The following is a 14,000-nucleotide window of genomic DNA, read 5'->3' as shown; positions in this document are numbered from 1 at the left end:
ACATTTGGCAATACCGCTTCAGACAAGGGTCTGAAGTTTACTTAAACCAAAGTTTACAGATTACTTCTGGGCCTCCACAAAAAAACCTGATAACACAATTACAAAATGAGCAAAAGACATGGAAAGAATTTTCACAGAGGGAGATATTTGGATGACCAACAAACACATGAATAAAGGCTCAGTATCAGTGGCCATAAGAAAGATGCAAATGAAAATCATAATGAGATGTCATCTCACTCCAGGAGCAGTGGCAACATTTAACAAGACAGCAAGTAATAAATGCTGGAGAGGATGTGTAGAGTTGGGAACTCTTATACATTGTTTGTGGTATTGTAAAATGGCACTACCACTCTGGAAAGCAGTTTGACATTTTCTCCAAAAGGTGAACATAGAAATTCCATATGAACAGCTATTCCACTGCTTGGAATATACCCTGAGAAAAAAACTGAGGCACAAATGGAGACCTGTACACCAATGTTCACAGAAGTGTTTTTAACCATTGCAAGAACATGGAAACAACCCAAATGTCCAACCCCAATCAAATGGATTGAGATGGAATACTATGCAGCACGCAGGAGCAATGATTTTGCAAATCACTACCTAACTTGGTAGGGTCTGGAAAGCATTATACTGAGGGAACTAAGTCCCATGGGTCAAATACTGTATAAGACCATTGTTGTAGAATGAGTATGAGGATCCAAGGTGAGGGGAAGGGTGGGAACCGAGGGGTGAGGATCGTTGGATGTGTTAATCATAGGGTTGCACAATTTGGTGGGAAAAGGGGGCTGGTGAAGAAAATGGGAAAGATCTGTCATGAAATACCGTGCATACAAATTTTGTTAAGTAAATGAGTATAAAATAGAAATTTTATTTAAGAAAAAATATTTACTGTCAAGGACATTCTAAGGAGTAAGGGTGTGACTTGGAAGACTAAGGTGCACCTGGTCGAAGCTATTTTCTGTTCCTCATATGTATGTGGTAGTTGAACAACGAATAAGGAAGACTGAGGAACAGATGCCTTTGCATTGTGGTGTCAGCAAAGGATAGTGAATACACTGTGGACTCCCAAGGAAGTGAAAAAATTAGCCTTAAAGTTCAACTAGAATCTTCCTTAGGGACAAGGATGGTGAGACTTCAAATTGCTTACTTTGGACACATCTGAAAGAGCAGTGGCTAGTAATGCTGTTTGTCAGTGACAACAAGGGAGACCCCATGGGATAGTACCAGCACAGCAGCTACAACGTTGGACTCAAACAGAACAGTGACCAGATGCTTCTTTCGGTTCCACACACCATTGCTGTCACAGCTGGGCAGCAGCTGACAGCGCACGAGTGGGCAAAGCCATGGGGTGCTTACACGCTGACCCTCAGGGATCATGTATCCAGTTTCTGTAGGGAGTTTCTATGTTAGGGGATCACTCCTTCTCCCCTTCCGCAGTGCCCACTCCGTGCGAATGCAACAGGAGCTCCTTAAGCATTTCAATGATGAATGCCTGATGTTAAGCACTGGGCTGTCAACCAAAAGGTCCACAGTTCAAATCCACCAGCTGCTTCTTGGTAGAAGGATGAGACAGTCTGCTTCCATAAAGATGGCCACTTTGGAAACTCTGTAGGCCAGTTTTGCTCTGTCGTACAGGATCATTATGGGTCAGAAATGACCCAGAGGCAATGAGTTTGGGGGCACTAAGCCCCTGTCAGGTAGAGAAAAACTTTTCCTGATTAACAAGTGAATGTATCATACTGTGCGTACAATGAGCCAGGTGCTGCTGGTGGCCTATGACAAGCTTTACACTTGTAGACACTTTATTGGATCAGAACTCGTCTCCACGTTCCAGCCTCGAGCTGGGTCCAGAAAGGCTATGACTGTTGCTTCAGTCCAGGAAGGAGCAAAGCCAGGTCCCCAGGTTCCCAGGTGCTAGGCGGTTTCTGGAGGTTTTTTGTCATATGCCTTGTGTGCAGAGCAGTGTATGAGTGGACCCAAACCACCCACTGTCCTTGAGTCACGTCTGACTCATAGTGCCTCCTCCACAGGTGCTGGGTTCCTGGGGTTGTAAATCTTTATGAGAGGAGGTTTCATGACTTTCTTCATTGGAGCAGCTGGTGGATTCAAACTGCTGGCCTTTTGGTCAGCAGCCTGACATGTTACACACTGTGCCACCAGGGCTCCTCGTATGATTGTCTGAACATGGAAGTAACGTGACAGGTTCTGTGAGTGTAGAGGACAGCGCTCGGCAGACCTGAGACAAGCAGAGGGCTGTGACTCGCTGGCAGGCAGCTGCAGCCGACGTACTCTTCTGCAGCGTCAGCCGACTGTGGTCAGCTTCTGGCGATGGACTAGGGCTTTGGAGCATGTGGAGACAGCCTCTGCTCCTCATCGTGTGTTCAGTTGACACTCCTCCCTGCTGACTGTTTTCCAAGCTGGAGGGAGCATTCTGTCGTGATGGCATTTATTCCCAGGCAGAAGGTGGCCCTCGGGGTATTTCCCAGGCCAGCTGGTGTGTGTCCACCATTTGTGGTGCCACCACGGGTGTCAGAGTAGAGCCATGCTCCACAGCGTTCACACTGCTGGGTTTTTTAAAATTTTTTTTATCATTAATTTTAATGAAAGTTTACAGAGACATTGGATTTCCATTCTTTCATTGTTGCTTCTGGGTTTTGAAGGGCAATTGGTAGGCCTTTGTTAGGAGGCCCCTCTGGGTGGACTGGCTCCCCAGTCCATTAACAGCCTTACTTGCTTACCACGTGCCCCGCGGTGACACCCTCATGTCACTGTGAACTCCTTACTAAAAGCTGGACAAGTTCTTTTTCCCCAGGATGCTGGTCTGCATTTTAGGATGCCCCAGTGATTCCTTTTCCGGTATGAAGATGATGTGTACAGCTTTCCTCTTCCCAGCCACCCTCCATGACAAGATCTGCTTAATCATTCATGGCACAGGCAGAATTACACCATGTATCAAAAGGTCAGGTGTGGCTCTAACTCCTTTTTTCCAAGAAAAGGTTCTGTGAAATACAGTCACTTATGTTAGCAAAATTAACTAACCTTTCATTAGCTAAATGTAAGAAGCTAAACCTAATGAATCTAACAGAGGGAAAACCTTGTTTGGTGTTTTTCTGATGAAATGTTTTCCCCTTTTAAAGGTGTGTCTTTTCCTGTTTTAGGTGGTACCTTGAGAAGTTTGAAGATTATCCCAAGTCCAGAAAGATTCTCTTTCCTTTTCTCTATTAAGCACGTCGTCATCAGGGAAATCATCTCCAGTATGAAGATTTCTTGTGATTCTTCTCCAGGGCTGTCACGAATGAATTTTCTCTATGTAACTTTTCCTGCTATTCCCCTGACCCCACTGCCAGATTTGCTCTTGGGTTTCCTCCCTTTCCGAGTGCATTACAATCTAGTCAAATGCAGAAGCAGGCAGACGTAGCTGTAGGCGTGAGGTGACCTCTGCTCATCTGGAATTTGCCTCTTTGTTTTGCTCCATGTTCCTGGGCACAGAGGGTTAGGAGCACTTCCTGATGAGTCTAAGGCCACAGCCCCTGCCATTGAGTCAGTTCCAACTCAGGGCTACTCTCTTGGGTTTCCAAGGCTGTAAAATAGTTTGAGGAAGAGGCTACCTATTTTTCCTCCCACAGAGCAGCTGGTGGGTTCAGACCACCAGTTTAGCAGTCTGACACATCACAGGGTATGCCATCAGGGCTATAGGCCCACTAATCTCCCCTTGTCCCACAGCCCCTTCAGTGATTGGTCCCACATTGAAGGCCTTTCTTTCCCTCACCAACTGAGGAACAGGGTCAGTCACTTACAGTTTGACTCACCCTGTGGGCCTTGTCAAGCTTTCCTAAGGTACAGCTTTGGCCACAGGCCCTCCAGCTTCCACAGGGACCTCTAACTCACTGTGGCTGTAGAGGTGGAGAATGGGGAGGGGTAGAGAAGGGAAACCCCCCCAAGCCCTGCTATACCTTTCACAGCAGGCTTTATGCCAACACAGCAGCTCCAGCCCTGCTTAACTGGGGAGCAGGCAGCTGATCAGAAACCTTGTGTTTCATAGCAGGTGCCACAGCTTCATAGGACAGACCTGGCTTCCTTCCCCAAGAGCCAGTGAGGAACATGCTCAGGTCTTCTTCTTCCATCTGCATAAATCGAAACATTTCTAATGCACTTGTTTCTTAAGTACCCTCAGTATTGAGAAAAGATTTTTTTTTCTTCTGTTTTGTTCTCAGTCTCTAGAGAGACAATGGCATTGGGTTGGCTGGCAGTTAGGAAGGTCCCACTGCCACCAGGGAAATAGGCACCGCCTGAGAGCAGCAAGTGGACACAGGTCCCGGCTCATCCACTGTGATGTTTGGGAGACTCCAGACGGACTGCTGTTCCTACATGGGATTTTCATGCATGGGGATTTTCAGGGACGTGGATGCACTGGTACTGGGCAGAGAAAGGGGCAGGCACAAAAATCACTGGCTCTGTTCTGGGGAAGCCTTTTGTCCAGCTGCCCTGCAGACAAGAGCCAGCATCCCCGGCACTTGCCCATCCCAGGACTCCTCCCCACATCAGAGTCAACACCCCATCCACTCCTTCTGTGCCAGCAACATTCAAGAGGAGCCCAGGCGGCTTGGTGCTGCTAATGGGAAGATGAACTGTTTGAATACTTTTGGCTCTGTGGGAGCTAAGGTCCTGCTCTCTGCTTCCATCAGGATTGTGGAGATATGTTCCCTCAAGGCGATTCCTATTCTTAGCAACTCTATGAGTCAGAATCAATCCAACTGCACACCCAAACAGTGGATTATAGGATTTCAGCACAAAAAACACTTGATGATGGGGTGTGTTTCAGTTTAATGTTCCCCAAGCCAAGCAGAATGTTTTTGTGATGGTATTTCAGTACTAGGTGGATGTGACTCCCCCTTAATTCCCTGTTCAAATCGTCACATGAGCCCATAAAGCAATACTCTCTGGCTTCTCTTGACTTCTTCAGGAAACTCAGAAGTTGGAGCTTATCTAGGTAGGTTAGGGTACTGTGTTCTGGAAGTCACTCACTCTAGTCACTCGACAGGTGGGACTCGGAGAAGCTCACTCACTAGACTCCAACTTCTGTTAGTGCCTTGTTATTTTATATTTTTAAATTAAATGGGCCATTTGCACAAACGTTTGCTTCAAAATAGGACTTGATATGTGGTTATTACTTGCTTATAAACATTGGAAAGCTAGATAAGCCATAAGGAGTTCTGATCTACCTTGCTTCTAACCTCATTCCTGTACCTTACTGAATTGTCTTCAGTTACTATGTTAATTATGATCACTAAGAGATTAATAAAACTGCTTTTTAAAGTAAAATCATTCTTACTAATTGTCTTTGTTAACTATACTATAGCAGCCTGTCTAAAGAGCAGAAAATAGTACATAGGAGCACAGGGCATCTCTCTGAAAGGGCCAGAGGGAATAAGAATAGTAGAGTCCCTCACTGCCCCAGAGCAGATAGCTCTTCTATAAAGAGCTAGTAGCCCAGCCCCATGGCACCTCTAGAGCCCCAGTACAGAAATTTATCTGTTGCTGACTCACAGACCCACAGTTACAGTACCAGCAATGAGGTTTATTAGGGAAGTGAGTAGGGGAGGCAAAGAATATCTCAAAATGGATGTTCAGGCTTTAGCCCAACAGTTCCAAGGCACAATTCCTTAATAAATCCAGGCTCTGGTTTCAGTTTACCAGTCAAATCCAAATCATCCAGCAAGGTTTTCCTCAGAGCAATTAGAAGTCAGCTTCACCTTCAAACATCCAACAAGAACAGCCAAACCTTTAACTGTGGCCAGCCCAACTGCAAAAAGCCTCAGGTCACACCTTGCCAAAATTTCACTACAGCAATGCCACAGTCTCTCTTCCACTAGGGTCTTGCTCTCACCAGCGTCTTGCCACCACATGCCTTGCTTGCCTCAAGTTTTGCCACCCTGTGTGGAAAGCACACTTTCTCTTATCCTAGCCCCACAGCTGTTGGTGATTTGCAAGACCATACTGATTTGCAAGAGCATGTGTCTGTAGTTAAAGTAGCTGGAAACCAGAGGAAACTAACTGTAATCATTTTTAAAAAGCCAACTGTTTCTGCAACAAGTGCTTCAAGTCATTTTCACTTCCAGAAAACAGGGTTGTACCATCTGCATAATTTAAGTTATTGATGAGTCTCCCTTCAATCCTGATGTCACATTCCTCTTCATAGAGTCAAGCTTCTCATATAATTTGTTCAGCATATGAATTGAATATGCATGGAGAGAGAATAAAACCCTGGTGCACACCCTTCTCAGTATTAAACCAGTCACTGTTCCCCTGCTCTATTCATACCACAGCCTTCTAATCTGAATATAGGTTCTGCATAAGCACAATTTAGTGCTCTGGGATTCCCATTCTTCTCAATGTCAGCCACAGCTTGTTATGATTCACAAAAGCCTTTGTACAGTCAATAAAGCACAAGTTGTTGTTATGTGCCATTGAGTCACCTGCGACTCATAGAGGCCCTACATATACAATAGCCCTAAACCCTGCTCTATGCCTTGCCAATCTTATTGTCCCTGACACACCTGGCTCCATTACCTCAGTGACTGAATCAATCCATCTCATCAAGGGTCTTTCTCTTCTGCGCTGTCCTTCCACCCTCCTAAGCATGATATCCCTCTCCAAGGACAGATCCCACCTTGCGATATGTCCAAAGCATGTCAGACAAAGCTTCAGAATGTCTTTGAGTTGTGATGCTGGAGAAAAGTATTGAACATACCATGGGCCACCAAGAGAACAAATGGGTCTGTTCTGGAGAGGGTAAAACCAAGTGTCTCCTTGGAGGCTAGGATTTTGAAGCTCCATCTCCTTTACTTTGGGTACATGGCCAGGAGGGACCAGTCATTAGAGAAGGACATAATGCTTAAAAGGGTGGAAGGACGGCACAGGAGAGGAAGACCCTGGATTAGATGGATTGACACACTAACTGGGGTTATGGGAGTAAGTGTGTCAGAGTCAGTGAGACTGACTTAGGTTAGAGAGGAGTTCCAAGCTATTGTATAGAGTCTTTATGAGTTGCAGGTGACTCGTTGGTACATAACAACAACAACAGCCCACATGTGATGACTGTGGCAATGAGCTTGAGTATGTCAGATATAGTCAAGATGGCACAATTAGGACAATGTTCAAATCACTTGTTCATAGGGTGTCTATGAGTCATACTCATCTTAACAGCACCTGGTAACAACACCCCCACCAATAATGCAACAAAAGGCTTGAATGTTGTGGAGATCATGATGATAGTGCGGGATAGAGTGAGGTTCTGATCTGTAGTTCATAGGGCTGCCATGAGTTCTAGTTCCATAGCACCTAACAACAATAAATGCAGCCATCCCACTGCTGTCCAGGCAATTCTATAAAACAGACCCTACAGTAAATCTTTACTGCAGGAAAGCTCTGGTGGTTTACTGTGTTTGACTGCTATCCAAAATGACAGTGGTTCAGATCCACCAGTGGCTCCAAGCGACAGAGGTGGAGAGTCTTCTCATCTCATGAATGTTTAGAGCCTTCTTGTTGTGAGGTGCCATCGAGTTGGTCATGACACATAGTGGCCCTATAAACAACAGATCTGAATACTGTCCTAGCCTGTGCCAGCCTCATAATCTCTGACTCATTTAAGCCCATTGCTGAAGTCACGACCAATCTACATGATTGGGGACTCTTCTCTTTGTTGGAATCTTTTCAATGATAGGAGTGACAGTCTACAGAAGTAGACCATTACATCTTTCTTCCATGAAGCTTCTGGTGGGTTTGAACTGCCAACATTCAAGCACTTTCACCAATGTGCAAGCAGAACTTTCTAGGTCCATAGCACAATCTTCATAAAAATATCATACATTTTCACTAGATGCTAGTTGTGGGCATTTACTGTGAATAATAAATTGTTTAGGTTCAATCAAAGCTACCTTATCATTCAGTCATGACACTAACATTATTTTAGGAATTTTTCTTTTTTTTCTGTTACTATTCTAGATTTTCTGGTCTTGTAGACATATCATTTACAAATTTATATTTTAAGTATTTTTTCATCTGTAGGTTTTGTTTTGTTCTTCTATATTGACCAGCAAGAATTTCAAGAATTATTGAAGAGGTGATGTGGAGTCTGAATTTAAAGGGAATACTCTACTTGAGATTATTCATTTATATGTCTTTGTTTTTTTTCTTCTTCACATTGTATTTTTCACATAACTCTCAGTCTGGTTTCTGCCTTAGCTATTGACATAATTTAATTTGGTGGTTTGGTTGTTGGTTGTCTGTTTTTTTCTAAAAGAAAAACACCTCTCATTTTTTTAAGATTTTCAAATGTACAGTTGTACAAAGTCAAAAGTAGAGTTAATAGTCGACATAGTTCTTGTTAGGTTTCATTGATTCATAGTGATCCCATGTACAAGAGAACACAGCCCTGCACCATTCCCTGCTGTGCTCAAGCCCACTGTGACCCAGCCATAATGTCAGTTCATCTTATTGAGAGTTTTCCTCTCAATTCAGACCCTCTACTTTCCCCAATAGGTTGTCTTTTTCTAAGAACTGGTAATGTTCCAAAAGCATGGAGGACTAAGTTTCACCATCCTTGCCTCTCAAGAGCACTCTGGTTGTCTTCTCCAAGGCATTTATTTGTTCATTTGGCAGTCCTAGGTATATTCTATATTCTTTGCCAAAACTATGATTCAAAAGCACCCATTTTTCAGCCATCTTCCATTTTCATTGCCCAGACTTTCACCTGCTTGAAAAATGGAAGGGCAGCGCAGGAGAGGAAGATGTTGGATGAGATTAAGTGATGTGGTAACTGGGGTAATGAAGGTAGGTTTGTCAGAGTCAGTGAGACTGACTCAGAATAGAGCAGTTTTCAGAGCTTTGTACATAGCGTTGCTATAAGTCATCGGCAACTCTACGGCACAAAAAGTCAACACACAGCAATAACTTTCACATGCATAAAGACACTTGAAAATACCTTAGTTCTCAATGTGGCATGCTGTTGTTAGGTGCCATCATGCAAGCTGCGACTCTTAACAATCCTACATGCAATAGAACAGAAATGCACTTGATCCTGCATCATCCTGGTAGTCTCCCCTGTGCACAAGCCCATGGTCATAATTACTGTGTCCATTCATCTCATCAAGAGTCTTCTTCTCCTTCATTGATCCTCCACTTATTCAAGCATGATGTCCTTCTTTAAATATTTGCCCTCTCCTTGACAACATGTCTGTAGTTTATAAAATGAAGTCTCATCATCCTCACCTCTAAGAGGCATTGCCCCTGAGAACTATTGTCTCCAGCCCTTCTTTAACCTGGACAATGCCACTTGTCTCTCTCCTCAAAAGCTGACCAGAAGTTTGCTTCACTCTGAGCCTCAGAGTAAGATAGACTTAGGCAAGGACACAAAGGTCTGGTGAAGCGATGAAGATTGTTGTAGACAACTCACTGGAGACAACAATATTTACACTTTGGATGGGAACACAACACACTTTAACGTATCAGTGGAGATTTATGTGTGCAGTGCAAGCATAAAGGTGAGACTTGGAGTCCCACTGAGTCTAGGATTGTGGTTCTGCATGAGGAAGGTTGCAGAATGGAACTGAGAAGGGGATCCTGACAGTCTTTGATTATTTTGTTTTCTGTTGTGTTTGCTTTAAAGATGTGAGGCAAACCTGTAAAATGTTTCCATGTCCTCACATAGGACTATTTATGCTGGAGGATCATGCTATATTTTGTGGGTTTATGAATTTTTTAAAAAATTTTAAAAAAGATACAGTGATGGGTGTAGAGTCTAGATTCTGAGGAAAGTGAGTATAGAACGTTATCCAGAGGAAAGGGGAAGGGGGAAGTGGGAAGTGAGGATGCTGGTTCCCATCAGAGTAGTCATGATCTCATGCTATTCTGACACCAATGGATGATTACTAGCCTCAATCCACTCCACTGCAACTAGTCACCTGTTGTCACCCAGAGAGCCCCCAGGAACCATGGTGAGCCCTTCATGGGCCTAGAGCATCCCTTAAGACATGATTCCTGAAATTTATTATTTGAGTGGTGGTTAGGTTAGAGACTAGGGTATGGAATATGGTCTGGAGTTTATGAACCCCTTGAGTTTTTGAGGTGAGTTACCTTCCACATTGAATGAATGTTCAACAGGAGTGCAATATCCAATGACTTCCCAGCATTAAGGGAGAAATGTGGAGGGTAATACATCTTCTGAGACCAGCCCTGTATGTTCCATGTTAGGATCCAGGGCATAGGCTTTGACTCAGAGACACCCCATGAACAAGAGGATTAAACCCTGCCCCGTTCTTTGCCGTCCTCATAACCTCTGCTATGCTCAAGCTCATTTTGCAGTTTCTACATCTCCAGTTTTGCCTACAGAGGTTTTTAATGTTTTAAATTTGTATACAATTATTATCTGCATTGTGTTTCATTTATAAATATTGTTTTGCTTTTGTTTTTTTGCTCCCTCCTTCCACCCACCAAACTCTGCAAACTCCTGATTTCCCATCTTCCTCACCCTCAGCTCCTCTGTCCTTTCCCCTTCCCTCTTTGAATAGCCATACGATCATACTGGTTTTCCTTCTGTTTTTACAATAATGGTCTTATAAAGTGTTCGTTCTTATGTGCCTGAGTTAGTTAACTCAGTAAAATGCTTTCTAGTCTCTCCTATGTTACAAACACTGCATGGTTCAAAATTGGGAAGGGCATACGCCAGGGATGTGTCCTGTCCATAACTTTTCAACCTGTATGCATAACAGATTATCCAGGAGGCTGGGCTCTATGAGGAGGAATGTGGGGTCAAGACTGGTGGCAGATCTATCAACAATCTGCGGTATGCAGATGACACAACCCTGCTTGCTGAAACTGAGGAGGACTTGAAGTGCTTGCTGCAGAGGGTCAAGGACTGCAGCCTCCCATGTGGATTGAGGCTCAATGTCAAGAAGACTAAGATTCTCACCACTGGACCAACTGACAGCATCAGGATGGATGGTGAAGAGATTGAGATTGTTCACAGCTTCAGTTTGCTTGGCTCCACAGTCAACACTCTTGGCACCAGTAGCCAGGAAATTAAAAGGCACATTGCCATGGGAAAGTCTGCTGTTAAGGACCTCTCTGGAGTCCTGAAGAGCAATGGTGTCTGTCTGGAGACTAAGGTGCATCTGATACAGGCCATGGTCTTTGCAGTCACTTGTTATGCATCAGAGAGTTGGACAGTGACTAAGGAGGACAGAAGGAGAATTGACGCCTTTGAGCTGTGGTGCTGGAGAAGAGTATTGAGGGTACCATGGACTGCTAGGAAAACAAACAGATTCATCCTGGAGAGGGTTAAACCAGGCTGCTCCTTGGAGGCAAGGATTCTGGGGCTTTGTCTGACATACTTTGGACATGTTGTAAGGAGGGATCGGTCCTTGGAGAGGGACATCATACTTGGGAGGGTAAAGGGACAGCACAGGAGGGGAAGGCCCTCTATGAGGTGGATTGATTCAGTGACTGGAATAATCGGGATGGGTGTGTCAGAGGCAGTTTGGCACAGGACAGAGCAAAGTTTAGGACTGTTGTACATAGGGTTGTTATGAGTCGCAAGCGACTCAATGGCACATAACAACAAAGGGCTGCATAATATTCTATCATGTGACTGTACCACAATTTTTCAATCCAGTCATTTGTTGATGGACATTTAAACTGTTTTCATGTTCTTGTTATTGTGAATAATGTTGCTATGAACATTGGTTTACAACTCTTCATATATGTCTCAGTTCTGTTTACCCGGCAGTGGAATAGCTGTGTAATATGAAATCTCTGTGTTCAGCTGTGGATAGATCAGCATAGTGATAGCCAGGCCACAGTTGAGATCAGAATCTAGGCAGGATTGAGCACCCTTTGCAAACAGAGAATTCTGCTAAGCCCCTCCACAGTACATACTGGATGCCCTCTGCAAACAGAAGGTTCCTCCCACCCTCCCACCAGAGGGGATGCCGTGTCTGACTTTGGTCTTAGTTTAAAGATTAAGCTGACCCGTTGAACACTTACATAAGGAAAATATAGCTTCATGAGAAAAGAATCTTTTGTTGTCGTTGTTGGCTTAAGCTAAATAAAAATGATAGGAAAACTGAGAAAGGGGCCTTTTCACAGTGCTAAGCTGTGAGAGGACCTCTGCCTAAGCATTACTCTTTTTCAGAATTCATTTCCTCATGCATTCATTTTCTTTCTGAATCTGGTTAACAACATCTTGACAACCAAACAGGGACCAGAAGAAAGTAGCATTCAGTCTCTCTCTCTCTCTCTCTCTCTCTCTCTCTCTGAAAACCAAAAGGTAAGTGAAGCCTTCCAGGAAAGTTTTTTTTTCAGGCAGAGTCATGAGGAAATCCCACCCCTTGAAGGAGAAAGTCAAGAGGAGGACTACAAAAAGTTTCATGAGGACTTTTCCCACCCTCTGAAGTATTCTGCTTAAAAACTCAGAGGTATAAGTGAAAAAAGAGTCATGGGGGATGCCCCATCCTCTGAAGCTCAATATAGTTCTCTCTTAAAGGAACTGCTTGAGAGTTCAGGGGTAAACTTGAAAGAATCTTTTCTGCTGTTGTTTCAGTATGTACAGAAATGTTACTGGTTTAAACTACTAGGTAGAGCTCAGTTAAATTTAAAATTCTGGCATAATGCTATGAGACATTGATGAAAAACACATCAAAAAGGAGAAAAAATTTATTTTCGGCCAGTATGGGCTTTGATAAGAATAGTAACAACGACTGTGCAGGATTGTACTCATAATAAAAAAAATTGCAAAGAGATATGGCTGAATCTTTGCATGAATATGAATTAAGTGATATTACATTAGAGAAGGTTAAAACTAAGGCAAGAAACAGCCTCTGTCACCTGTAGAGTGAGGCTTAGGAAAAGGAAACCCTGAATTATTATTTTCTCTTACTTGGCATGCACTGATCCAAACAGTGCTCTTCGGCAGTGCCAGCCAGAATGCCGCAGTGCCAGCCAAGAAGAGACCCAGCAAGAGCAACAGTCTGCCAGCCACCATGGAACTCCAGAGGAGCAAACACCGTGTGACATCAGAGGAGCCACGACTACCTGCCACTGTGTGACCCCACTGCAGCCCCACCTGCATGACCCCCAGCACACATGGTGCCGCTGCATAAACCCTCAGCAGCGCCCAAGCCCCGCCCCCTACCTCTTGGTGGTAGTGTCCAAGCCCTATGCTCCTTTGACCCCCTAGTCCCTTGCTTTCCCCTCTTTCTTTGCCCCCCCCCTTGCAGCTCCACAACCACAACTCAGCCCCGCCACAGTCCTGTGACCTCAGGGCACCACCTCAGATCCAGCCATCACCCTTGGAGCTATAAGCCGAGCTGCTGTGAAACTAATTTGGCAGAAGAAAGGCTGGTAGGATCCTGGCTGGGTTTACTGGGGCATTGCTGATTTCCTGGGAGAGCACCTAAGGGCGTGCCTACTGGTGGGGAATTTGGCCAAGTTCTCTTGGGCTACACCAACTGCCCAACACGAGCCAGCCAGCTGACTTCTGTGGACTCTGCAGACCAGCCAGAGGCTAGTGGGTCGGTGGGAATTTGACCTTGACTTTTCGGATCCTGTCAGATCCAGGACTCTGCTGGAGCAGGGGTTGTTGTGTGAGGGCACCTGCATAAGTGCCACCAGGCAGGGAACACTGAGAAAACCATTGGGTAGGAAACGGACAGAGGGAATTTGAGTAGGAACCCCAATCATGAGCACACTGAGACAGCAGAGATTTGAGCAAGGTTCCCCCAAGTGTTTGACTGCCCTTGCGATCACCCCAACCCTTTGCCTGCTTCACCCCATTTGACTCCACACCAGTGCCTACACATCTGGGCAATCAACTTGCCTTTAATCGGGAGCACCTTGACCTGTCTTACCAACAAGAGATTGCCCTAGCAGGCTCTGAACTGACATTTCTCTGAAGTCAGAAATTCAGAGAAATGCACAAGTTTGGTAGCTGCCCAACTGATCTC

At 44.6% G+C, this 14,000-nt stretch overlaps 1 protein-coding gene across 1 annotated transcript in view; it reads left to right on the top strand.

The window, feature by feature from the left end:
- SRD5A1 (steroid-5-alpha-reductase, alpha polypeptide 1 (3-oxo-5 alpha-steroid delta 4-dehydrogenase alpha 1)) overlaps nt 1-13,358 on the top strand; it is a 130,178-nt gene extending 116,820 nt beyond the window's left edge. Inside the window, exons 5-6 of the mRNA XM_006903130.1 lie at nt 12,971-13,097; nt 13,275-13,358. Coding sequence (XP_006903192.1) covers nt 12,971-13,097; nt 13,275-13,358 — 211 coding nt within the window. The remainder of the gene's footprint in view (nt 1-12,970; nt 13,098-13,274) is intronic.
- Nucleotides 13,359-14,000: the final 642 nt, after the last annotated feature.

This window comes from Elephantulus edwardii, unplaced genomic scaffold (assembly GCF_000299155.1).
Source record: "Elephantulus edwardii isolate Elephantulus edwardi_28Jun2011 unplaced genomic scaffold, EleEdw1.0 scaffold00515, whole genome shotgun sequence".
Taxonomy (NCBI): Eukaryota; Metazoa; Chordata; class Mammalia; order Macroscelidea; family Macroscelididae; genus Elephantulus; species Elephantulus edwardii.
Note: the sequence above shows the minus strand (reverse complement) of the source record. Positions and strands in the feature narration are given on the sequence as shown.